This window comes from Arachis hypogaea, chromosome 3 (genome assembly GCF_003086295.3).
Source record: "Arachis hypogaea cultivar Tifrunner chromosome 3, arahy.Tifrunner.gnm2.J5K5, whole genome shotgun sequence".
Classification (NCBI taxonomy): domain Eukaryota; kingdom Viridiplantae; phylum Streptophyta; class Magnoliopsida; order Fabales; family Fabaceae; genus Arachis; species Arachis hypogaea.
The window spans coordinates 22,613,250-22,641,190 of record NC_092038.1 but is presented as its reverse complement, the minus strand read 5'-3'; the positions used below and the strand labels follow the sequence as shown (position 1 = coordinate 22,641,190).

The following is a 27,941-nucleotide window of genomic DNA, read 5'->3' as shown; positions in this document are numbered from 1 at the left end:
ACTTTCTAGTAATTTTACTATAGTTCCAATGCACATCTTCATTTGATTATGTATTTGGGTATTTTTCAAAATTCTGAAAAGGAAGGATTTTTCACTTTTGTCCTGGTTGAGTTCATTTGATAAACTTTACCTAACTTATTTTGACTGGAGTTTGATCTAGCATGCCACATTGTTTGTGCCATTATTGTTCTTTTGAAAATGTTGGACTCGCGGCTTTCTTCTTATGAACGGACTAAAGTCTCTCTTAAGTCTTCTATCTCCATGAATGTCATGCTTGACTTTGTTTTTAACTAATCTCTTACATCTTGTGAGCATTACCATTGATCATGGTTTTTCCAATCTTGTGAATCTCATTCTCATATGAGTCAGTTTGATTTGTTTCAGAATAGAGCATCGTTTATCCTCTCATTGTCTTTACAAGAGTTTTTAGTCAAAGATTTACCTTTGAGAAATTACTAATGATTGAGTTATCTTTTTCTATGACTTTTGTTTTTTGTTGGATCGATTGAAAGCTTGTTTGATGTCTCATGCATACTGGATCTTGTTTGAGCTATCTTGGTTTAAAATCCTTTCCTGCATGGCTTGACTTCTTTTTAGTACATCTTAAACTTCTTGAATGTTCTTCTGAGATGGTGATTTCAAGAACACTTTTGGAGTCTTGTTTTGAGCTTTTAAGGAAGTTTTGAATTCTCTTTGAAGAAATATTAAACAGAATTTATTTTCTGTTGTTTGATTGAGATTGGAACCATTGTCCAATTTTTGACAAAATTGTTTTGAAGTTGACATGCGCTATTTTAAATGAAGTTTTGAAAGCTTTCTTGTTTATTGGAAACCGGTTTGTTTGTAATGCACCACTTGTTTCCTTACCAATTTATAAGCAAACTTTTACCTCGGATTTTCTCTTCCAAGTAGAGTTTAACTTTCTCCTTCATCCTTGCTGAAACTTTTATACACGCTTGTTTGAATATGGACTTTGGAAATTTTTGAACAAGCATTTGATTTCTCTTCCGAGCTTCATGATGGCTTTTGATTAAGTTGTGCACCTAATTATCCTTCTAAATTATTTGAGGAAATATTTTAGCCTTTAGCCAAACTTGTGTGCACCTTGTTTTTAAAATTCTGCATGATCTATTTCAACATAAAAATTGTATTACAGCAAAGCCACGTTATTGCTTTTGTTATTCTCTTGGAGAATGTTTGTTACTTAACTTTTCTTCTGAATTGCGAAGTGATTTTTCTGCAACTTTTTGATTCTTTTGTGAACAGCGTATTTGGAAGCCTTTTAATTACTCGAGTTCTGTGAGCCTTGTCTTGGGCCTGAGATATTCTTTTCTATAAGCCTCATACTTCTTCGACTCAGCTTGAAATGGTTTCAAACTAATGCGCTTATTTTTCTGCTTATTGGTCCTATTGAATTTCTTTGATCCAAGGGTTGTCTTTGAAGTTGTCAATTGATTTACTTCTAGCAAACTTCGCTGCCTGAGCATCTTTGCTTACCTGGTATTGCATACACTCTTTCAAACCTATGAGTAGTATCTTTGACAATTGTCTCTCCTTTCTGAATCTTGTATCCTTCTGAGTAGACTCGAGAATTGTTTTGATATCACGTGCGACTTATAGATGTAGTAACATGATGCGTTAGTTCTTTAAGACATGATATGTGTAAACGAAAGTTGAAGCGGTAGGTGTGCAACGTTATGAGTTGTTAGTGTTTTGTTCCTTGCAAACGGGTTTGCGGTTGTTAGGCTTATGATTGGCTATGAGATTGTAAAGTGCTTGATGGAGTTGGAAGGTTGAAACTTTGAGGTTGAGATGAGATTAGTGTGCAGATGTGAGCACGTCGTTGTAACCTCATCCTGTTTTATAACCTTCAATGCCTTGCCTTACTATCACATGTTTGACCCATGTCACCTTTTGCATTGAGCCTACCTTGTAATGCTTGCTTTGCACTCACACTTCTACACTTGCATCGTTATACATATGACAATCAAAGTAATTGAAAATCGAATATATGTTTATATTTTGAGATATATTTTTGCTTATTCCCTAAATGTGTTCAAGAATGAACTGTTATGAAATTTCTTTTGTTTTGTATCAATTTTCGATGACAAAAATTTTTATAAGGTGGGTAGAATGTAAGACCCAGAACTTTTGAAAAGTCTTATTATGATCAAGTATCAAATCATATGGTTATTTATAGTCTTAATTTCAGAAATTATTTTATTAAAGGTAATTAAGGCAAGTTTTGATTTATTGGATTTGAGATGAGTTGTGATTATTATCCAATTTTATAATTATTGGATTATTTTCTATATTCAAATTATAAAGTTGGTAGTTATGAAATAATAAGGATTTCTATATGATTTGGATTAAATAATTAATATTTTAAATGTTAATGTTGCTATTTTGGAAAATAGATAAATTAATTATATTATTTCTAATTTTTAGATTTGGGCATTTTATTGAAAATAGTTTGTAAAATTGATGAGCAAATAGTATTTTCCATATACAATTAGTGTTGGATTTACATTGGGTTTTAATTACTATACTATTCCCAATTTCATGTGAAATTACGATAATGCCCCTAGCTCTAATTTTCTCAAAAAACCCTAACCCATGACCCGGGTTCTTCCTCACCAACCTAGCAGCAGCAACGCAATTGCTTTCCTCCTTCCTCAAAACCAACACACTCAGCAGCAGCAGCAGATCTTCCCCCTTTCCCCAACAGCTTGCAACACTCATGGCTTCCCATTACCATGAAAGAAACCGAAAATAGAAGCAGCGGAGGGAGAGGGAGTCTGTGTCGCGTCAGGAAAAGAAGACAAGGGGAGGAAGGAGAACTGCACCAACGCGTCGGGCTTCACCACCGCCGTCGCGTCGCTGTCTTCCATGCGAGCTGCCATCACGTCGCGTCGCCAGATCGCCGCGCGTGGGGAGCCGTGTCGCCGCGCCACCAATCGTCCTCACCGCACCTCACAACGAGCTGCGTTCCACAGCCACCTGTTATATCCTCCCTGTGCCGTTCTTCACGTCATCGCCGTTCCTTCGTCGCCGCCGCCGTTGACAGAAGTGAGAGTGAGATCTGAGAGCACAGTGAGGGAAGGGCGTCGCCGGAGGAGAGCTTGGCACCGCCGCTGCCACTGTTCGCCGCGCCGTTATCTCTAACTTGCGCTGTCGCCAGTCGCGTGAGAGGGAGACGCGCCGTGAGGGAGAGCCGTCACGTTTCTGCCGTCGCCGGTTCACACGCCGCCGCTGTGCTCCTTGCCGCAGCGCCGCCGCTGGAAAAGGAGGGCTCGCCAGTTCTGTCTCTCACTACCGTCTCCGTCGGAACTGCCGCCACGGTCGCCGGAGCTTCTGGCCGAGGCTCAACCGCCGGGAACGCCGCTGCCGCCACCGAGCTCCACTGCCGGTAAGGCTTTTAAGTTGAGTTTCCCTTCTGTTGAGTTTCCTGGAACTTCATCGTCGCTGCGTGTGGTTCAGATCGCCGCTGCTGCTTGGGGCTAACGGCCGGGTTGCCATCGGACTGGTTCAAAAACCGATGCTGTGTCGGTCAGTCGTTCCTTCTTTGGTTCGGTAAGCGTTTCGATTTGAAAGCCCTTTAGTTACTGTTCTGTTATCATACACTGAGGCTTGTGGCATTAATTGCTATACAATTGAGTTTTGGTTGTTGTATGTTGCGATTAGAGTTGTTGAGACTGTTGCAAAAGTGGCTTGGAGCCGAGGTTTTGGTTGCCGGTGATTTCGAGTTGAGGCAGAAAGGACTTTGTGACGCGTTTGGGTTATGGATTTGCGTTTTGAGGTAGGGGCGCTCTCCAAAAACTATAGTTTATTATTGAAATTATTACACATGGATACTGAGACAATGTATTTGGTGATTGTATAAGCCTTATGTGATGTTGATTGTCCAAAATGAATGTAATTATTATTTGATTTTGATGAATGGATTGTTGTGTGGATTTGTGAAACGAAATGCTTTGGGAGTTGATTCTTTTAAAACTTTGATATCTGAGTTTAATCCGTTGAGGATTGATTTGAATCGAGTTAATTATTTTGATGATGTGAAAAGTCGAATGCACTTTCGAATTCAGCCTGGTTTACTTTAATTGATTTGGTTTTGGGCAAATGATTTGTTATTGAGCCGTTTCTTTAAAGCTTTAGAAATGAGTTAAATCGATTGATATTGAGTTGATTTTTGAAATGGTTTCCTTGAGATATGCCACTGAGGCGACTGTTGGATTTAGCTTACTTTTGAATTGGTTTCTGGTTTTGAGCTGTTGAAAAGGAATGAGAAACAGTTTAGTTGGGACCCAAACCGGGTGGCAAAAGTCCAAGTTTTAGGGGAGGTGTTGCCGAAATTTCTACAAAATCCTACTCTTGTTTGAAAAGTTATTTTAAAAAGGGTTGGATTTGAGAAATTGTATTATTTGATTTATTAAGAGAATAATTATGTTTTCAAGCTTAATTTATTTAATGAACTTTATGCGTTGAGTTGGGCTCATTTAGAAATGAACTATTTTTACAGTTTGAATCACTGAAGGAAAGAATGATGCTCAAATGTTGATTTCAATACAAAAAGGGGAGTTTTAAGTGATTTTAAAGGAATCTAGACTTTCGATTGAGTAATTGAGTTTGAGGCATTTTGGAAGTGTTAGAAAAAAAAAGGTTCCAAAAAGAAACCTGAAAGTGGTTTGATTCAAATGAACCGGTTCCATTTCAAATGAGTTAATTTTTGGACCGGGTTAGAACTTGTGATTTTGTATGGTCGGTTTCATAATAAATTCAGTTTTATTTACTTGAACCGAGAATCTATGATTTTAAGAGTTTCAATGAATTTTAAAGAATTGATGTAAGTTGACCTTCCCTAAAGACTTGGGACTCTGCCGAGAAACTTTTGTTATAAAATTCCATTGTTGGATGGGTGGTTTTGAATACTTTGAAATAAATCCTTAACTTGCCATGGTTTTGGAAGTTTTGGAGAGAGAATGCCGAGAGTGGCTTTGTTTTAAAAAGGGAACTCACTTTGAGTAAATTTGGCTTATGAGCTTGAGATGATTTGAGAAATGAGATCTTTAAAGCCAAGGCTGAAAAGAGTTGAAATTTGATTTCAAAGTGAAATGGCTTGAGAAAAGTGAGTTATGGCTTAAATGCCGGGTTTATGAATTTGATGATGTTGAATGATGGAAGTACTGTTTTTGTTCTGAGCCGGAATGGCTGTGGGTGATATTGATTTATCGCTGATTATCGAATGAGTTATAAGACGTATGGCTGGCTATGAATTATGAATTTAAGCCGAAAGGCTGTATTTATTGATAAATTGGCTGGTTCTGGATTGAACCGTGAGCCGGATGGCTGAGATGGATGGTGATCCATGATTGAATATAAATGCATGTAACAATTGAATGATTTGTGAATTTAAGCCGAATGGCTGAGATGAAAGTTGTAAGCGAGTATACTTGTGTTTTCTCTCTGGTTGTAAGGGTGACAGGGCACTGATACCCTCTAATGGCAACAGGGCGCAGATACCCTCTAATGGCGATAGGGCGCAGATACCCTCTAATGGCGACAGGGCACAGATACCCTCTAATGATAATAATGCGCAACAGAGAGACTGTGCCCGGGTTAGCTACCGGACACGTCGGGTTGGCTTGATAACCGACAGATGATATCATCAGCCACTAGGGACAGGCATGCATCATATGCATCTATGTGACATTGTTTGGGTGTGCATATTATACTTGGTTTGCCTCTGTGATTAACTGCTAATTGTTCTACTTGCAATAACTGTTTGTTTGTGTTTGCCTCTTCCTACTTGTGTTTGCATCTGGAACTCTGTTGGATTGTGGTGGATTGGTTGTGGTTGGATTGTTTGGGCCTAGGGCCGTGGTTGAATGAGATGGACCGATGGTTGATTTCGGTTTTGTGTTTCTGGTTTGGAATAAAATATGAAAGGCTATTTTGGTTTAGCATAGATAAACCTTTTTGAAAGGCTTTTGATGTTTTTGAGAATTGAACGATTCCTCTTTCAGAAAAAATTTCCGACTTTACTTTTATTATAAACTGTTGTTTTTGAAAAGAGGCATAAGACAGTTATTAATCACTGGTTCGGTTTATCTTCACGTATCCTATTACAGTAATTCCCAAAAACCCTCTACTGAGAACCCTTTCGAGGATGATGTTCTCACCCCCTACATTTTTCCCCTTTCAGGATATGGGCGCAGAAATTACGAAGAGCTTATTTAATTGTTCTTGTGATGCTCTGTATTGTTTTAGTTATGGTTTATTGTACCCTCGCCTTTATCTTGATATAATCTGTAAGAGGAATAGGAATTGTATTGGATTATGCTTGTAATATTACTTATATATATGTATGTATATATATGGATGTACTCTTTATGAGTTTTTGTAAGTTGTATGGTATCTATGGATGTACGTTATCGAACGAAAGTAATTTTCGGGAGCGGTTTTGCAGTTTAAACTTTTAAACAGGCTCATATTTTAATATTAAATAGTATAAGTGTCGTCGTAATGTCCGAGCTATCAGAGTTGCGCAGCCGGAAGCGTGAGCTTTGGTAGTTAGGGTGTTACATTCCCGCTGGGCTAAGTTTTTATTTTGATAGAGCCATTTTTGTATAAATTTCTATGATGTTATTGATCTACAAGAGGATGAAGATGATAATTGAAGAAGTTTTAAGTTATATTTTGGATTATAATTTATGTTTGATTGATTATAAACTTGAAGATGTTTAATTATATATTTTGGATAATATTTTTTTTCTTTGGACAATGCTGGTTTTATTATTTTGTTTCAAAAAAATTGATTTATAATTATATTTATTACATATTTATAATTATAAAGACGTTAATGTGCGTGAATTTAAAAATTATAATTTTTTTATATTTTTAGAAATTATAAATTTATTGAAATTGTTGTGAAATTATATATATTGTTTAATATTTAATGGTTTATTAAAAAAAAGGAGATCTTGCCAACCTACCATTAGGCAGGCGGGGGGAAATTTCAGGACCGTCTTACTAGACGAGGCGGACTTTTGGCGAGATAGGGCGGACTTTTCCGTTTGCCACTCCTAATAGAGGCACAGACATAAGTACCAGCCCCATGAAGCTTATTAAACATACGCGAATATAAAATTATTAATTTATCCTAATTTATATATACGTAAATCCATTTCTTGAATTTAGTAACCCTAATTTCTGCCTCCAATTCAAATTTTTCCTTCTTCTTCCAGACTCATTCTCAGCCTTGATCCTCTCTCTCTCTAACTCACTTTCTCTACCTCTCATGAAGTCCGTCACTACGTCGCTCAGTATCATCCTAAAAAATTATGTTATGTTATTATATTGGATTTTTTTATATTTTTTCCTTTTGAAATGTTATTTTTCATAACGAATATGTTATAAATTGTGTTGAATTATATTGAATTGATTATTTTATGATTTATTATATTATGTCTTTTTGTGTTAATTTTTTAAAAAATTTTTAAAGAATATTCGTAGATACCCGAAGAGATCTACGTTCTCTGAGGGGTAATTAAATAGGAACTTGCAATGACGGAGAAAGAACGGGGATATTTTTTTTAAATAGGAATGAGGGATGGGAAGTGGGTTTTTCACGCTCCCCTGAGTCCTTATTACCATATCTAACTAGCAACGGAGATCCAATCTGAGCCGATTTAAGAGGGGACGCATGGAATTTATCTGTATTGGGCCTTTAAGGTAATGAACCTAAGTCAGATTTAGGACCAAACAATAGATTTTAGTTGATTTTGCTTGCATTTGAGGTCTTACTAGACCCAAATATATCTTAAATTAATATTTTGAATCATTGTTATAGCAAATACTATACTATTTAATATTATAACACTTAGTATACGTAAAAGTTAGATATATTTGCAAGACATTTTTTTAATTCAAATTAAAAAAAATAATTATCTCTTTTTTAGTTTTAAGTATTATTTTCTCATGTAACGGAAAAGTGAAAATAACAATAATCACTCACATAATTAAAATAGAAAATTTTAATATATACATGACACTATATATATCAAGGATTATATGTGATATATAATTTTTTTCTTTTCTGTAATGACTATTTATATAATTTATTGAACAATTTTAATTTTTCATCTTAACATTTAATAATTTTAACATACAAAATAAATAACTTAAGTTATCATCTAGAACAATAAGTATAATAGTGCAAATATTTATTTATTTATTAGTAGTGAAAAAATATGTAAATAGTATAAATTGACATTTTTTTAGTATAAAAGTAATAATAAAGATTATTAATTAAATTAATTACATAATTAAAAAATTATGAAGAATTTCTTAAATAATAATAAAAAATAAGATTACTATTTTCACATATTACAAAGTTTATAAAAAAAATTTTGGATAATAAATTAATCTTCAATATATTATACATTAATTCTGTCCCAAAAAAAATAAATAATCAATACATTCGATATTATTATTTACGTACTAATATATATATATATATATATATATATATATATATATATATATATATATATATATATATATATATATATATATTATCGATTATTAAGTTTATAATTAATTTTTAATTTAATTTTTAGTAATTAAAATTTAAATGATTGAAATTATTAAATGATAAATATTTTGCATTTAACCAATTTATTTTTTATTGAAATTAAAAAAATGATGAGTTGTTAATCAATTCTAAATTTAAATTTAAATTTGAGTAAGAAAATAAAAAAATATTTTAAATTTTATCTCACTAACCAAAATTAATTTTAAGATAAGAAATTACTTTGTACATCATATATATTGTAAGATAGTATGGTCATTTACTATTTTTTAATGATAAATATTGTCAAATAAAATGGTGTAAAAAATTAGAAGAAAATGTATTTACAAGTTTAGAAAATATTAATTTATTTTTTAATAGAATAAATTATATATTGAATAACAAAAGTTATTATCGGTTTCTTTTCACACTAACTAATACTCAACGATGGTGTTTCGATACACCATATTACCAAAAAATATTAATCGATCTAATAACTTTTGTAATGACATAAGTATATGAATTTGAAAATTTAAAAATTATTTCATAAAATGTGAAGTTTTAACAAGTAACAATGTTGATCATATTGTTTTGATTTCAAGAATGAATACGATAGCAATAAATAAAATTGTCCGAAGTAAATTTTAACAAAGACAAAAATTCATAAGTATTTCTATTAATGAAAAATTAATCTATTTTAAAGACAAATACAATTTTTTTTCTATGGATTTCCTAACTTGACAAGTCGAGAATCAATCTACCACATATTGATACTCTATTTATTAAGGGTCTGTCGCTAATTAATGGATTGTGATATACACAAGGCGAGATTTGAACTCTAAATACTTGTTTAAGCGGACAAATGAAATGACCGTTTAATAAATTTAAATTGATTAAAATAAATATTAATTATTTTTAATAATTTTAAGTTGTAAAATATTTATAATAATAATTACTATGTATATTTTTTTTAAATTTTAATATAAAATTTTATATAATTTTATGTATTATCCCGTATAAGACACGGGAATATATACTAATTGTAGTTTAAATGTTTGACTTGTTAATCCTAATTTAAGTAGTCTATATTTATTATTATCATTGTATTGATGTAGAACAACAAATATAATAAGATTAAACAAAATATATTATGATCAGATTTTATTGTTGTATGCATTTAATTTTGCAGAAATTATCTTTTTAAAGTGGCGCATTTTTTTTAACGTTTTGATTTTCTTTTAATGCATTTATTTACTATTTATTTATTTATTTTTCCCTAAAGTAAAAGAACAACTTTAGAGAAATCAAATCTAATTACAATTGACTCAATTCGGCTCCAAAATTTACAATAGTAGCTCACGTTAGTCTCTGAGCTGATGTCTGTAAATGGCGTGTTGATTTTGCACGTTAATTTACTAAGATTTGAACTCCTCGCCTAGATTTTATATGACTAAGATTTAGGGTCCGTTTGAAAAGTTTCAAAAGTAATTTTTTTAAACTTTTGACTTATGAAAAGTTGTAGTATTAATGTCTAGTGCAATTTTCAAAATCAAATTGCAGCTTTCTAAGAAGCTATTTAAGAGCTTATAGAGAAATTAAAAAAATGACTTTTTTCATAATACTATTACTTTTTATTACATTTTTATAAAATAAGCACTTTTAGAGCTAAAAATCTAAATACGAAATAACTTATTTATAAGCTATTTTTAATATAGTCATTTATTGTTTAAACTATTTTGTCAAAAGGAGTTTAATTAAACTGTTTACCCAAACTGGACCTAATACTAGACTTCTAAAAGCTTAATTGACTCTCCAACATCCTCACGAAGATGACAATAATAAGTTCAATTTGGAAATTTTGTTGCTTTGGGAGCAACAATCAAGGTATTGGAGCTCTAATAAATTTCAATCATATGGAACCTAGGTGAGGAATCCAAATCACAATAAGTTAATAAGTTAATGTATCAAATGAACATTTCATTAACGGAAATTAACCCAAGAGTTAATGTGAGTTACAATTATAAATTTCAGGATCCAATTTGAGTCCATTAAAATTTTAAGAGTAAAATTGAATCAAATTTTAAATTTCATGGATCAAATTGAGTAATAAATCAAGAGTTCATACAGAGGAGAGCTTCAACGTAGTATTTAATTTACAACTCAAATGGAAAACGTTCCATTTTTAGATTATACAGTGTGAAGGAAATTTCCGCAATTTAAATTTGATCCTTTACAAAGAATGTAGTTTTTAGAGGAAGCTGCTTTTATGATGAGAAATATAAGAGTACGAGACCTAACAAGTGTTGACATGCAATGCCTTTCCCCTGATTGGAAATTGAATTATGGTATTTGAACTCCTTTTCTGTCGTCCATTTTGTCGATAAATTTTACCTCATTGAATAAAATGTTGGACAAACTAGCTTGAATCTCACATTTTATACATAAAAACTTATGTCCTAATGTTGACACGATCTCAATGTCAATGAAAAATCAAGATATGGGAAGACATTTATTACAATAATGTTTATATGCACCAATTGGCTCTACATAAGGAAGCGTGAAGATAACTTGTATCTGATTTGTTTCACAGAATGACACGCAATTATTACACAAATTACATATAAATAAAACTAAAGAATTCGCCTGTAATTGTATGAAGAGTAAGAATGTGTTGTGCTAAAAAAATTGCTTTATATCCTTGTCTTTCTTCAGTGTTTGGAAGCTCCATATTTTCGAATTTTCAATATCAACTACACAATTTTCAAGAGCAATGGCTCTAATGAATTCAAGTAATACTTCATCAAGATCTATTGGCATTTGGCAAATTAGCAACAATCAATCGGATTTTGGTTTTTTGTCTGGACTGGCACCGGATTGAGTGTTCCTGAAGTGCAGAATTCCCGAAAGACCTCGTCCTCTAGCAAGATGTTCTAGCTCTTCAAGCTTGTGTCCAAGTTGTTCAACTTCTCTAGCCAACTCTTCATTCTTTGTTTTTATTGCCTGAAAGTAACAAAACCAGAGCACAACCTTTGAGATTAAAATGTTTCTGGCCCCTACAACTGCATCTACCAAACTGGGTGAAGATGCATCCAGATTAATTCACAACATCGGTCATTGACCTCTCCTAAGTGTCAGTGTAATTATACTCACCCTTTTTACTTGTCAAATCTGAATCTTCTGAAGACTTTACTTTAGAATGTAAAAAAGTAAGGGATTTTACCACTGGGTTACTAAAATTAAAAATGGAAATCATTTTCATTTTATGGATCCATGGGTAAAACCCTTCACTTCTTCCTCTAAAGTGAAATCCTTACTTTAGACAATCACCAGGGAGAAAAAAAAATTAAAAAGAAGAGGAGGGATTGAATGTAATTACATTGAATCTCATAGCCCAGTGTAATTTACCCAAGAATAAATGGATTGCAAGAAACCAGCTTTTTATTGCTTCTTTGAATGGATAAATTACAAGTGAGAGGAAAGTTTAAAAGACAACCTCTATCTCCTGTCTACGTAATTCTTCCTTTCTGGCTTCTGATCTAGAGCTTCTTTGCACCTCAAAGATTACAGCAGCTCCAGCAACCTAAATAGAAGAGAATTAAAATGCATGATGTGCAATAACTCTACATGGAAAACCATTAAACTAGGCAGAAAACATGGGGTGCAAAGAAACAGAGAGAAGACCAAGCAATTCTAAAAATTATAGGAAGCACTTCTTCCCATTAATAAGAAGAAACTGTTTATAATAATAAAATCGTAGAATCGGATTAAGCACCCAATCAAGTTCAGATATGTCATCAAAACAGAGAGACATGCTAAGCATAATGTAACACCCAAGCAGATAACTCCAGGTTCATAAATTATAAAGCCTACACATCATTTCTTGAATCCCCACAACTTTGGTTGACATAAAACTTCCTTTCATCCTGAACTTGTACAAAAGTCTTATGCTGTGCTTTACATTATTTTCTCTTCCTTTTTCCTAGACGGGAGGACCCGAGATGCTCCTTATAAGTGCAGAAACAAACAATAGAAAAACTGTCAATAAAGTGTAGATTTCCAATCTCTTCACTTATTGGAGAGAGAAAATCCCTTTAAAAAGATCATTAGCTTTGGTGTAGATGCACCCGTCTAACCCTATCTCAAAGAACTCGCTTGTCAAAAATCTAAGTGTGGAAATCATAGTCCAACCAGATAGCACATTGCCACACAGGTTCAGCCTCCTTCCATCTCCCAAAACAACTAATCTAGTCAACAAGAACTAATCTAATGCTGCAAGGCACACCCAACACTTGCCAAAAGATACCAAAGAAAGCATTCTATAGAGATTAGCCACAAGACAACGTAAAAACAAATATGATACTAACTCCAAGTTTACCCCACACATAACACATACATCACAGGAAATAGCCTTATATGTCCCTCAAACTTGTAAATGTCTTGATATTACTTTCTATTAAGGACGTTTGTCCAAATAAAATATTTGAGTTTAAAGGGAGCTTTGGACTTTCCAGATATGGCCATATGTGTTTATCTAGGTGAGAAGATTTAGATTTGAGGAATAAGTTTGGAACTAAAAGTAAGACTTGCAACTAAACATATCAAAGGAATAAGAGACTGCAATCTTTTATCAGGTTAAAGGACAAAAGAACATTATCAAAGAGATGTAGAAGAATCACTACAGAGAATTCTACCAATTAGGTTACGAAAAGTGTCCCAAAAGTGGAATCCCACAGAACATAAAATCATGGATAGAAGAGTTATATAAGGAAGAGACATATTCCCAGTTATTGATAATGCTTAAATCTTCTTAAACCACATATATAGACAAGAGTACAAGACACTTTGAATCTAGATCCTTTTTAATAGTTTAGTCTATAATTTTTCATGATCTCTATTCACTTCTAACCACGTGTCCAAACGAATTAATAATTATTTCACCATCCTTTCCACAACTAATGCTACCCAAATTTCTTTGCTAATCCTATCTTATGTGTCCACTCATTAAAACATTCTCATCTCAGAATTATTAAGCTTATTCTCAGTACTGGTTCAGTCAACTAACCCCTCCCTGTTTTACACTTTTACTACTCTGTGTTCATGCGCAAAAGAACTTATCATTATGGTTCCCTCTGCAACAAGTGTTCAGATAAATGTTTACAAATAAACCATCCATACTTTGACAGGAACCTGGCTATAAACGGTCTATAATATAGCTAATGCCTCACAGTAGCCCTCTTTCTAGTCCCTACAAAATCAATCAAAGCTAACGATCACAAAAAGGTGAATGTCAATTCTAAGAAAAGAAAAGAAAGAAAATAATAAGAGATTAATGAGTGGTGACTTTTCAGCAGAGAGTCAAACAAGACTTGAGAGGAGATAAGTGTGTCTTTTAAACAAACATCATAACCAAAAAATTCAGCTAGCATAGTGTTGACTTTTGTATCTGACAAAAAGAAAAAGACGGAAAACCCTCAAATCCTCAATCCCTCAACCCTCATTGATACATAGATAACATTCCTAGATCATGCAATGATTCTAAAAGGAACTGAACATGAACTACAACAATCATAACCATAAATCAAAACTTGCACCAAATAGCACAAAATCAACAGAGTAAAAAACACAAACAGGTAGTGGGCATTTCAATGAACAAAGAAAAAGTAAAGATCATATTACAGAGAAGACGAAGATCTCGCCAAGAAGATCGGCTGCGGCTTGCACGGCTTTCTCCTCATCCAGTGGCCGGATCGCAACATCAGTTGAATGACCATAAATGCGCCTCTGCACTGTTGTCGTAAACCTATGATTCACCTGAAATAATACACAAAAAACAGAAAACACAATCATCAATAGTATATCATACTAATAATGCGTTCTAACGCCGAATTCACTGGAACACGGCCACATCAAAGCGAGTGATGCGAAAATGGGGAAAGGAAGAGAACGATGATGACCTGGGCAATGTTGATGATGAGGTTACGGAACCGAGGGTGGTAGCTAGCTTCTTTCTTGAGCCTGGTGGCAATGGGTTTGCACGCTGTTTTTAAAAGAAGAGTTCCGAGCTTCACCACTGGCAGCACCACCATGACTCTCTCTCTCTCACTCACTCACTCACTACCCTCGATTCTTTCCTTTTTCGGAATACACTGAATTCAAAACTAACCCCAAAGTAATAGTAGTAATAATAATAAATGAAAATAACATTAATTAATTTCAACAATAGAAGCTGGGAATATGAAGAGTGGGTTATGGTAATTGGAAGATTGAAGCAATTGTGTGGGTAATGAGGGAAGCATCTTCGTATCTTTTCTTGCACAACAAGAACATGGAATGGACAACGGTGCGTTCCGCAAAAGACTTTTCTTTTTTTCTGCGACTTTTTTCCTTCTTCTTTTTATTTTATTATTTTGTAGTTTCAGAATTTATTTTTCATATGGAACCGTCATTGGTGTTTTTTATTAATATTGGGTAGGTGTTCGCGGTGCGGTTTAATTCTGTTTTAAGAAAAAAAGTTATCTGATTCGAATGCTTAATTTATGTGCGGTGCGGTTTGGATTGGATGAACTTTTTTTGAAAATTCGATCTGATCTAATCCGATTACAAACAGTTTGGATTGGTTTTGATTTGCGATTTTTTAAATAAAAAATTAAGGAAAAAAGACAGATAGGTCCTAACTTTCTAAACTTTTGACAAATACATCTCTTACAAAATTTAAATACAAAAAAGTTCCTAACTTTAACAAACGGAAGACAATTTAGTCATTCCGTCTATTTGCCTCTCATACACCAAACGGAACTGGCTGACGTGGCTGAAACGGTGTCCAGGTGTCCGTTACGGTGCCACGCTGGAAGGGGAATAAAGTTCGAAGGACAAATAAGTCATTGACGTCATTTTGCAAATAAAGTTCGAAGGACAAATAGGTCTTTGAAAAAAAAATTTTCGTTATGCTTCTATTATGTTTCTATTATGAGAATTTAGTTTATAAAATTATGCTTGTATTTTGAAATCTAGTTAACTTGTTGTATTCTGCAATTTAAATTATTTGTATTAAAATTACAAAAATTGGACTTGTTTTGTTTCTATTTTTTTCTTAAATTGCATTAGTTCAGTTTTAGTGTATTTGTGTATTATATTAGAATTTTTTAAATTGCATTAGTTCATTTTTCATCATATCAGTGGCATTAGTTATCATCAGTTCATTTATGCATCAAGTTAGCATTAGTTCATTTGTGCATCATTCATGTATTAAGTTAGCATTAATGCATTTGTGTATTATATTAGAACTAGTATTTTTATCTATAATAAAATTACGAGAATAATTTTTTTTAAATTATAGTTCACTTTGTTCTAACAGTATAAATTATGCATGACACAAAAGATTTATAAAATCAAACTACTTTTACAAAAAAGTCGTAAGTTGACAAAAATTTATGATTAAGAAGACCAAGATATCCGTAGATAAAAAATTAAATAATAAGATTTTTAATTATTATTTTTATATGAAAAAGTCTAATTTTTTATTAATAATTAATTTTAACGTTCGTTATCTAAAATTTAAAATAATTTAATGTGTATACTTTTACATTTAAAATATTTTAATTGTAAAAAGTTATCAAATGACATATTTTGATTTGTCAAATTACTAATATAAAATATAATTATATATAGAGTAAAAATAGTAGAGAGAAATATAAAAATGGAGAGAGGTAAATGAGAGAATTTAGGAAAGGAGTTTATTAATTTTGAAAAAAAAAAATTTCAAGGACCTATTTGTCCTTCGAACTTTATTTGTAAAATGACGTCAAGAACTTATTTGTCTTTCGAACTTTATTTTTCCTTCCAGCGTGGCACCGTAACGGACACCTGGATGTCGTTTCAGCCACGTTAGCTAGTTCCGTTTGGTATATGAGAGGCAAATAGACGGAAGGACTAAATTGTCCTCCGTTTGTTAAAGTCTGGGACTTTTTTGTATTTAAATTTTGTCAGGAATGTATTTGTCAAAAATTTAAAAAGTCAGGACCTATATGTCTTTTTCCCAAAAATTAAATACATATAACAAGTTTCAACATCAAATTTTAAATAACTAGCAATGACATAACAAATCTTAACAATATCTTAAAAAGCCAATGATAACATAACAATAGAAATAAAATTATAGGTTAGTTAAAATAAATAAATAAATAAATAATATTTTGAACATAAAATATTTATTAAATAATAATAATACATGAATAATAGAAAAATGTATAACAAATTGAACATATGATAAGTATAATTATAGATATAATAATAAAATAATAATATTATAGCACATTGCACGGTTTGGATTGGATTGGATCAGTTATGAAAAATAGATCCGAAATCCGATCCAATCCAGCGGTTTGCAAAAAATAGAATCCAATCAAATCCGAATTAGTGCGGTTTTAATCGGTTTTTGGTTTGGGTTGGATTGAATGAGCGGTTTAATTTGGATCGGTTTGGATTTGAACACCCCTAATATTGGGGATGATGGTGTTTTGCCGGTTTGTAGGTGCAGGTTCAACACGAGGAAGGCGTGGTGATAGAGCACATCAGCGGCGTAACAGTTTCCCGGCAAGACGTAGGGAACGTGGTGATGTGGCGAGCTCAGACTAGAGTTGGCAATACGTACTCTACCCGTGGGTACCCAACTCAGTCCAATCCGTTCGGGTAGGGTAAGCTAACCGACCCGCTGTAGGTAGGGTAGAGATCGGTCCGGGTATGTCTACGGGTAGGGTAGGGTACGGGTTTATAACGTACCCTACCCTACCCTACCCTACCCGCACCTCATATATAACATATATTTTATAAAAATTAAGTATATATTGAAGGAGGTGAGAGTTAAACTCACAACTTCACTCATGTAATGACTTATAATAAGTGAGTAACCACTAAACTAGTTAGTTAATTTAATAATTTAGAGCATTAGTTTTTTTATTTTTTATTTTTTAATATGTATGAAATTTGGAATGATTGAATTTTATATTTGTTTTGAAAAAAATGATATTTTTGCGCGTAGGGTAGGGTTTAGAACTTTAAGGTGTGGGTAGCGTTAGGGTTGAAAGATTCTCAACCTGCAGATAGGATAAGGTAGAGTTTTAATGAAATTTTCAACTCGCGGATAGGGTTAGGGTAGGGTTTACCCTACCCATTGCCAATCCTAGCTCAGATGCGTGGTAGTGCCCTACAAAGATACGGTGGACATGTTGCCTCTGAATCCACAAGCGTTGCAAGGTTTCTGTGTGTTTTCGAGGAGCCTGCAGCCAAGGTAAAGAGAATCAAGATTTTACGTAAAATCGAAAAAGTAAATTAAGAACGTAAAATGTAAAATCTTAACAAGATTTAAATCATAAAATCGTCAGATTTAGTAAAAATTTCATAAAATTGATAAACTCATTTAAAATCGTAATATCAAAAAATTTTAAGAGTTAAATCGAGATTCTATCTACTATGCCTACAGCAACACAGGGTGGGCGCTTCGAATCACACATTGCCACATCAACAACACCCCCTCCACGTGCTGCGTCAGCACGTCCCCCGCGTGTTGATGCTACATATCTGACATGTCCACCAACATACAAATATACTAAAAATGCCTATTTTTATTCAAAACACCAACATATTCTCTATATTAAAAAATGAGTCTTAAAGTGATGTCTAATTTTTTTCATGAAAGTGAGATAGGTGATATATTTCAATCTTGTAATTTTTTATATTTTTTAATTGTAATTTTTTTACTTTTTTAAACAGAAATTAAAGGGTTTAATTTTAAAAATTAGAGAGTCCAACTTTTATATCATAAAAATTAAAAGATTTAATTTTTGTATTTTTTAAAAATTAGAGAATTTGATTTTTACATTTCAAATTAATCTGTTTCACATTTGAAATTAACATCTTAATAGTTCACAATTAAAAAAAATTAATTCTATAATATCTATGAATAAATGCAAGGATGAAATTACCTATCATGGAGGGGAGGCAGTGGCCTCCAAAAAATTCTTTTACAAAAATAATAAAAAATAAAAGAGTGGCTCCCCCTTAAAAAATGTATGGCCTCCGCCTCCCCTTTTTAAAACATGTATGGCTTTCCATAATTCTCATTCAAAAAGTGAGTGCAACCATTGTTTTGAAAATCGAACTGGACCAGCCAATTATATTGGATTAACTGAAAATCAGTCAATTCTACTGGATTAACTGAAAATCGGCCATCTATCCAATTCGGTTGATGTGAAGAAACGTCCAACAAAAAATTGGCTTAAAAATCGATCAAACTGGTAGTTAATTGGTGAACTATTAGAACTGTCTGATTTTTTTCCGGTTCAGTGGTGTGTATACATATGTTAAAAAAAATTCAGAAGTTCAAAACCCCTCAGGCCTTCACCCACCCATGCCTCTCTCTCTCTCTCTCTCTCTCTCTCTCTCTCTCTCTCTCTCTCTCTCTCTCTCTCTCTCTCTCTCTCTCTCTCTCTCTCTCTCTCTCGCTCTCGCTCTCTCACACACACACACACACACACTGGGTAAATCCAAATTCTAACGACGGTAGGAACCCAGCAACATCCTATCGCCGAGCTCTTCTCTTTCGATAGACAGTATTGTCACGCCGGCAGAGAAGACTTGGGTGCCGTCGTCGCTCGTGGATGGTCTGCTTGCTTCTCGATCCTCTTTTCCTCGACGTCAAGTGCTTGCTCGGAACTGTTGGCAAGGCCACTGTGAAAGGCTTCTCCATCATCTCTTCTCGATTTATTGGTGCCCAACTCTCTCTCTCTCTCTCTCTCTCTCTCTCTCTCTCTCTTAAAGTGATGTCTCTCTCTACTTGGCTGTGGAGTATTTATTTATTCTGATTTTTGAGTTGCTTATCATTGATTTTTTTAATTCTGCGTTGTTGATAAACATTGTTAATGCTAGAATTTTTTCTAATTCTGATTTGTTTATGTTAATTTTGAGTTGTTTATGCTGCTTTTTCTGATTCTGAGTTGTTAATTTTAGTTGCTGATGTTTTCTAATTCTGAATTGTTGATGGTGGTATGATAAAATTATTTTTATCATTTCTCATCTTTCAGTAGCACAAATTACATTTTTTTTATACATTTTTTGTTTAAATTTATACACTTCTTTGAATTTTGAAGTATGCTAAAAAGGGTGTTTCAAATTTTTTTGTATTGAAAATTTCGAACAAGTCCTTTTATATTGAGTCTGTCAAAGTTTCTGGTTTCAATGTTGGTGAAATTCTCAATGTAAGTGGATAATAATAATAACTCTTGTTTTATATCATTTATGATTATGAATATTTAGCTTATTTGTTGTTATTCTTTGTTTTTGTACTGATTTCTCCAATTGATGTGCTTTGAAAATTTATAAGAGAATGAGAAGGAGAACATCACAGCAATAGTATTCAACAATATGATATTGTTATTGTAGAACATTATAATCGAAAGGAATGAAAATTAAAAAAAAATAGCTGGGTTTGTCTTTAAGTGTCTCACTTTTTAAAGGGTTAAGATACAACACCAAAAGTCTGTAGAATTATTTCACCCTCTAGAGATTTCAGAATAGAAACGGGATAATATATCTATAGACTTTGTTATAGGATTACCTTAAACATCTTCAGGCTACAATGTTACATTAGTAATAGAAGATAGGTTGATCAAATCTACACATATTCTACCAATAAGCTGGCCACTGTATAGATCAGCTCAATTTTATATGCAAAAGATTGTAAGGTTACATAGAGTACTGAGGAATATTGTATTTGACAGAGATCCTAGATTGAAATTTAAGCTTTGGGTGGCTTTACAGGATGTCTTAGGTACTAAATTTCATTTTAATACAGCTTATTACCCATATACAAATGGTCAGACTGAAAAGACAATCTAAATTTTAGAAGACATATTTAGTACTTGTATACTTGAGTTACAAAGAAGTTGAGATGTTCAACTTCCTTTGATAGAGTTTGCCTACAGCAAAACTATCATTTTAACATTGGAATGTCTCCTTTTAAATTTCTATATAATAGAAAATGTCGATCACCTTTGTGTTGGTTGAGGTTGGTAAAAAAGTTTATTAAAACCTAATATTGTACAACAAACTACAAAAGATTAGGTTAATAAAAAAAGATGCTCGCAGTTCAAAGTAGACAAAAAAGTTATACTAATAAAAGAAGAAGGCTTTTAAAGTTTAAAGAAAGAGATAATGTTTTTCTTAAAGTCACTCCTACTACTAGTATTGGTAGAATCCTAAAATCTAAAAAATTAAATCCTAAGTTCATTGGTCTATTCTAAATTTTTAAGAGGATTGGATCCGTTACTTACCAAATTGCACTTTCTCTAAATCTTTCAAATTTTCACAATGTCTTCCATATTTTCTAAGTCAGAAAGTATTATTTTGATCAATTACATGTCATAAAATATGATACAATGCAAATAAAAAATGCTTTGACATGTGAAACTATACTGATAGAAATTATTGATAGATTTGTTAAAAATTTAAGAAAAAAAATTTTAAAAGTGGTATGAAAAGAGTTAATAAAAGAAGAAGAAACATAAAAATTAAAAAATGAGATAAAATATTTTATCAAACAAGTCAGTAAATTTTAAAGACAAAATTCATAAAAGATGGAGAAAAATGTAACTTTTTTTTCAATAAATATTTAACATAATATATTTTCTTTTCTTTTCTTTTTATATAAAAATAAGATAATAATATAGATATTAATTTTTACTAATTATAATATACAGTTGAAATTATTTTTAGCAACTATACAATAGCAACAAAGCCTTGTCCCATTAGGTGGAGTCGGATACATGGATCAAACGATGTTATTAAACTCTATCATGTATCATGTCTACAGAAAAACTTTTGTATGTAGATCTTATTTGACTACCTCATGGATGGTCTTTTAAGGTCTTCTTCTGTCTTTCACTCCTTGTCCATCTTCCATTTCATCCACCCTCCTGACCGAGTGCTCTGTCGGTCTTCTTCTCATATGTCCAAATCACTTGAGACACGATTCTACTATCTTTTCTACAATAGGTGCTACTCCAATTCTCTCACTTATATCTTTGATCCTTATTCTATATCCAATCGCGTATGACCACTCTTCCATCTCAATATCTTCATCTCTACCACACTTAACTTATGTCCGTGCTCCCCTTTGGCCACCCAACACTCTGTACCATAAAACATAGTCAGTCTGATAGCAGTGCGATAGAATTTACCTTTAAGTCTTAAAGACACTTTTTTGTCACATATAAAACCAGATGCACTCCGCCATTTTGACCAACCTACTTCGATCCTATAATTTACATCCTGTTCAATCTTTCCATTATCCTGTATGATGCACCCAAAATATTTAAAACTTTTAACTTTTCATAGGATATTTTCTCCAATCTTCACCTTTATATTAGGGTTTTTTCTTCGGCAGCCAAACTTACATTTTATATATTCTGTCTTACTACAACTTATGCGCAGGCCATACTAGAGCTTCTCTTCATAAATCTAACTTCTTATTTAGGCATTTTCTTGACTCTTCCATAAGGACGATATCATTGGCAAAAAGCATGCATCATAGCACAGGGTCTTGGATATGCTTTGTGAGTACTTCTAAGACTAATGTGAAAAAGGTATAGACTTAAGGATGATCCCTGGTGTAATCCTATACCAATAGAAAATTCCTCTGTCACACCACCTTAAATCTTTACACTAGTTGTAGGCCCCATCATACATGTCTTTAATTACATGGATATATGTGATCTTTACTCTCTTTCTTTCCAAAACCTTCCATAAGACCTCCCTTGACACCCTATCATACGCTTTTTCCAAATCAATAAACACCATATGTAGATTCCTTTTATTACTATGATACTTCTCCATCATCCTTCTTAACAGGTATATAGCTCCAATGGTGGATCTGCCTGAAATAAAATCAAATTAGTTCTCTGTTACTTGTATCTCTTGTCTCAGCCTCCGTTCTATCACCCTTTCTTATAACTTCATGGTATGACTTATGAGTTTAATCTCTCTATAGTTTTTGCAACTTTATATATCCCCCTTATTCTTGTAGATAGGTACCAATATGCTCTTTCTCCACTCATCTGACATCTTGTTTGACCTTAAAATCTCATTAAAAAGCTTGGTTAACCAACTGATGTCTTTCTCTCCAAGACTCTTCCAAATTTCAATCAGAATATTATCGGGTCCTACTGCCCTGTCATTTTTCATCCACTTTAGAGTTTCTTTTACCTCGAAGTCTCGAATCCTTCGATAATAGTCAAAGTTTTGATCTTTTTTTCTCGTGCATAACTAACCAAGGCTCGGAAGAGTCTTTTGTCCTTCAATAAATAATTCGTAGAAGTAGTGCTTCCACCTTTCATTAATCTTCTTATCTTGAGTTAAAACCTCTCCGTCTTTATCCTTTATGCACTAAACCTGATCCAAGTCTCTCGTTCTTCTTTTACGGCTCTTTGCAATTCTATATATACATTTTTCTCCTTCCATTGTGTATAAAGACTGATAGAGACCCTCATATGCTCTTGTTCTTACTTCACTTACAATCACTTTTGTCTCTCTTTTAGCCGCCATATATTTTTTCCAATTATCTGCATTGTGGCACAAAGACCACTCTTTAAAACACTCTCTTTTTACTTTTATCTTTTTTTGTCCACTAGCATTCCACCATCAAATTTCCTTGTCTCTTGATCCTATCCCTCTAGATTCACCAAAACTTTCTTTTGTTGTTCTTCTAATAACTTCTGCCATCTCCCTCTGCATCTTCTCCGTGCTTCCATCCCTTTCCCACTTGGCCTCTTCTCCTACCTGTTTTAGGAAACTTCCTTGTTCCTCACCTTTCATCCGCCACCACCTCATCCTTGGGTTCTTTGTATGATATATTTTTCTCAACTTTTACTCAATGCAAAAATTTATGACGAGCATCCTATGTTATGTTGTTAAACTCTCTTCTGGAATAATTTTATAATTAATGCAAAATTTTTGGTCGACTCTCCTCAACAAGAAAAAGTTAATTTGAGAGTTTGTCATGCCACTCCTATGTCTATAAGATGTTCGTCTCTCTTTTTAAAACATATATTTGCGATGAGAAGGTCAAAAGTTGAGAAAAAGTCCAAAATAATTTTACCATTGGTATTGACCACCTCGAAATTATGGCCTCCGTGAATACTTTCACACCTTGTCACTTCTCTTCCAACATGACCATTTAAATCTCCTCTTAAAAAAATCTTATTTCCCGAAGATATGTTTTAGATCAAACTCTCTAGATCTTCCCAAAATTTTATCTTGTGTTGTTCGTCCGAATCCATTTGCGGTACACAAGCGCTAATCACATAAAAAGTATCTCCTTCCACCACAAGTTTAATAGATATGATCCGATTTTTCACCCTTTTGACATCCACTACATCCTTCTTCTATTGCTTAAAAAATAATTCATATAATAATTTTAATATAAATAAAGTTTTAAAAAATAGAAAAAAAGATAATAGATCAATAATAACACACCGTGTTGCTTATGTCTTTTTCTTCTTCATTTTATATATATGTGTGTGTGATGGGGAGAGTGGAAAGTGCGGAGAAATTAAGAGAGTGAGAAGAGATAAAAAAATAAAAGAAAAAAAATAAGTGATGACAAAAGAAGAAAAAAAGAGAGAGGAGAGAGAAAGAAAAAAAAGAGTTAGTAATACTAAAATTTAAGATAGATATATTATATTTATTATCTGTTCTTTATTTTTTCAATCCAATACAAATTAATTATCACAATTCCATTTACTTGATAAATATTATTACTATTATTAATATTATCTCATTTCGATCCAGTGGAGATTACTACCATTTCAATGTCTTCATTTATTTACTTTATTAATGCTTTACAATTATTTATTAATATCAATATTGCTAAACTATTTTATTATTATTATTAATTACTTTTTGGTATTATGTTTTTTCATTAATTATTATTTTTTGATGACTTTTCATTAATTATTATTAATATCGTTACATTATTATTATTATTATTATTATTATTATTATTATTATTATTATTATTATTATTATTATTATTATTATATCTATTTAAATCTTATTATTATTATTATTATTATTATTATTATTATTATTATTATTATTATTATATCCGTAATAATATTACAAGAATATAAATTTTTTAAAATTATGGTCTACTTTATTCTGACAGTATAGATTATGCATGGCACAAAAAATTTATAAAACCAAATTATTTTTACAAAAAAAGGTCGCAGGTTAACAAAAGTCTCTGGCTAAGAAGACCAATATATCTGTACATAAAAAATTAAATAATAAGATTTTTAATTATTATTTTTATATGAAAAAATATAATTTTTTATTAATAATTAATTTTAACATTTGTTATCTAAAATTTAAAATAATTTAATATGTATACTTTACATTTAATTAGGTGTTAACTGTTAAGTCTATTGTACAAATAAAAATAATTATTTTTTATACTTACTATTTAAAAATAATATTTTTCTCTCTGTGTATATAAAAATATAATTAGATATTAGTATATAAAATTATACTAATATTTATAAAATTAACTCAAAATTAATTTTTTTAAAACAATTGAATCTTGATTCTAACTTTTAATTATAATATTAGTCTTCTCTCCAAATTATATGTAATAAATATTTGAAAGAAGAGAAATAAAAATATAGATTAGAAACATAAGTGGTGAAAATTTAAAACTAAATAAAACACTAAAATACTATGTATATAATAACAATAATAATATTATTTTTATTTAAATTATATTATTTTATAAATTTTGTTTTCTGTAGAAGAGAAAGATAAAAAAAATAGAGAATGAGAGAAAAGAGAGAGAAAGATAAAGATGAAGAATGAAAGTGAGAGTGAGAGTTTGTTAATTTTAAAAGAAAAATTTTATTTTAATTGTAAAAAAATATCTGATGACAAAAATAGTAGAGAGAAATAGAAAAATTGAGAGAGGTAGATGAGAGATTTAGGAAGGGAGTTTATTAATTTTAAAAAAATATTTTTTTCAATTTTAATAAGAGAGTGTCATGTGACACATCTGATTATTAAATTAGATAGTATATATGATACATAATATAGGTATATTTCAATTTTAATTTTAATTTTAATACAATTAAAGAATGTTATATTGCATATTTTGATTATCAAATTAGTAATTAGTCATTGATAGTGATAATGATATATAAAATAGATAGAGTGGTTGAGGGAATGAGAGAAATAGAGAAAAGAAGAGGGAGGAGAGGAGAACTCTTTAATTTTGGATGGAAATATTTGATTTCAATTGCAATGAGGGAGGGACATGTAGCATATTTTGGTTGTAAAATTAGTAAGGAGGAAGAAAGAATTCTTTAATTTTGGAAGAAAATGTTTAATTTTAATTACTATGTGGCATATTTTGGTTGTAAAATTAGTAAGCAGAAAAGGAAAATTCTTTAATTTTAAAGGGAAAAATTTGATTCTAATTGCAATGAAAAAAATTATATATGAGATATTTTAATTGTAAAATTAGAAATATAATATATGATAGATAAATGATAGATGATAGATAATAGATTTGCAATTAAAATTTTGCAATTGAAATAAAAAAGCCAAAAGGTATTAGTTGGAATAAAAAGGTGAGAAACATTTCTAATTTAGATACACTAAGGAGATACCATGTGGTAATTTTTTGCTTTAAAATTAGATATATATAATGGATTATTATTATTCTTATGTAAAACGGACTGTCAACTATTAAGAAGGTAAGATACTTTTTTGATTGGTACGTCGCAATTTTTACTTTGTTGTCATGATGTTATGAGACACATCAAAAAACATAGAATTTAAAAAAAAAAATCTTTTATGTGTGAAGACGAGTAGATGAAAAAAAATGAAAAAATAAAAATAAAAATATCATATAAAATATATTTGCATTACATTAAAACAATTATTTTTATATGACTATAATAGCCACGATATTTTTTATGACGAACGACACAAACACAACAGAAATGAAAAATTATTATATCTACTGAAAATTTTAAATTCTTACTATATCTATATACATATACATGTGGGTAGTTTTAGATCAAATTCAGTAAAAACTTGTGAAAGATAAATTATTTAAAAATATATTCTACAACATCGTGTATCAATAACTTATAAATTGTTATATAATTACTTTTACAAAATTTACTTAATATACTAAAATTAGATTTTTCCCAACTAATGAAGGTGAGGTATCAATCTCTCTTGACTCCGTTTTTCTCCAAAATAATCAACTTTTCTATTCTCTATTCTAAATTATTTTATAAAAAATATCTTTATTATAATTATATTATAATTAATATTTAATGAATAATACATAATTATACTAATTTAAAAATATATCTTTATTATAATTATATCAAATCAATATTTAATGCATTATTAAACTACTTAACAATTATCAATTGAAAATACTTTTAATCATTTTAATAATAATAATAATAATAATAATAATAATAATAATAATAATAATAATAATAATTTACTTAATATACTAAAACATAGTTTTCTCCTAGCTAATGGAAGTGAGGTGTCGATTCCTCATGAATCCATTTTCCCGCCAAAATGAATACACTATTTTCTCTTCTAAGTTTATTTTATAAAAATATTTTTATTATAATTATACTATAATTAAAATTTAAGTAATAATGCATAATTATACTAATTTAGGAAAATATCTTTATTATAGTTATATAAAATCAATATTTAATGCATTATTAAACTACATATCAATCGAAAATATTTTTAATCATTTTAATAATAATAATAATAATAATAATAATAATAATAATAATAATAATAATAATAATATGATAATTATATGATTATGACACCGGTTATTAATAACCAATTTATATTTCTCTAAATAATTTTATTTTAAAAAAATATCTTTATTATAATTATATTATAATATTACAATTAATATTTGGGCAAAAAACCATAATAAGCCAAGCCTCACTCGAAATTACAGATATCAGCCAAACTCAAAGTGGTTTCAGGAATGAGCCAAAGCCTATATTAATATAAATCGAACCAGAGTGGTTCGAACTGCATAAGCAAGTAATTCGAACCAAGGCAGTTCGAATTACTAGTAGAGAGAAGTTAATAAATCGAACCAATATGGCTCGAACTTGAAAAGCAAGTAAATCGAACCGAGGCAGTTCGAATTATAGAGAGACACGCTGATTAAAGTAATTCGAACCAGGCTGGTTCGAATTACACAAAGCCTAGTTCGAACTAGGATGGTTCGAATTGGTGGGAGACAGAGCTGTATATATATGGTTGTAAA

At 31.2% G+C, this 27,941-nt stretch overlaps 1 protein-coding gene across 1 annotated transcript; it reads right to left on the bottom strand.

Moving 5' to 3' along the window:
* Nucleotides 1–11,068: 11,068 nt before the first annotated feature.
* Nucleotides 11,069–15,001, bottom strand: LOC112789858 (OPA3-like protein). The gene is made up of 4 exons (XM_025831952.3): nucleotides 14,527–15,001; nucleotides 14,249–14,383; nucleotides 12,066–12,152; nucleotides 11,069–11,572 (listed from the first exon to the last, which is right to left on the bottom strand). Exons 1-4 carry the CDS (start codon nucleotides 14,656–14,658, stop codon nucleotides 11,408–11,410), a joined length of 519 nt encoding a protein of 172 aa, XP_025687737.1. The 5' UTR covers nucleotides 14,659–15,001; the 3' UTR covers nucleotides 11,069–11,407.
* Nucleotides 15,002–27,941: the final 12,940 nt, after the last annotated feature.

Coding starts and splice junctions, on each gene's coding strand:
- LOC112789858 (XM_025831952.3), bottom strand. CDS start 14,658: ATGGTGGTGCTGCCAGTGGTGAAGCTCGGAACTCTTCTTTTAAAAACA. Junction 14,384..14,526: donor TCATCATCAACATTGCCCAG/GTCATCATCGTT, acceptor GTATTATTTCAG/GTGAATCATAGGTTTACGAC. Junction 11,573..12,065: donor TACGTAGACAGGAGATAGAG/GTTGTCTTTTAA, acceptor TGTTACTTTCAG/GCAATAAAAACAAAGAATGA.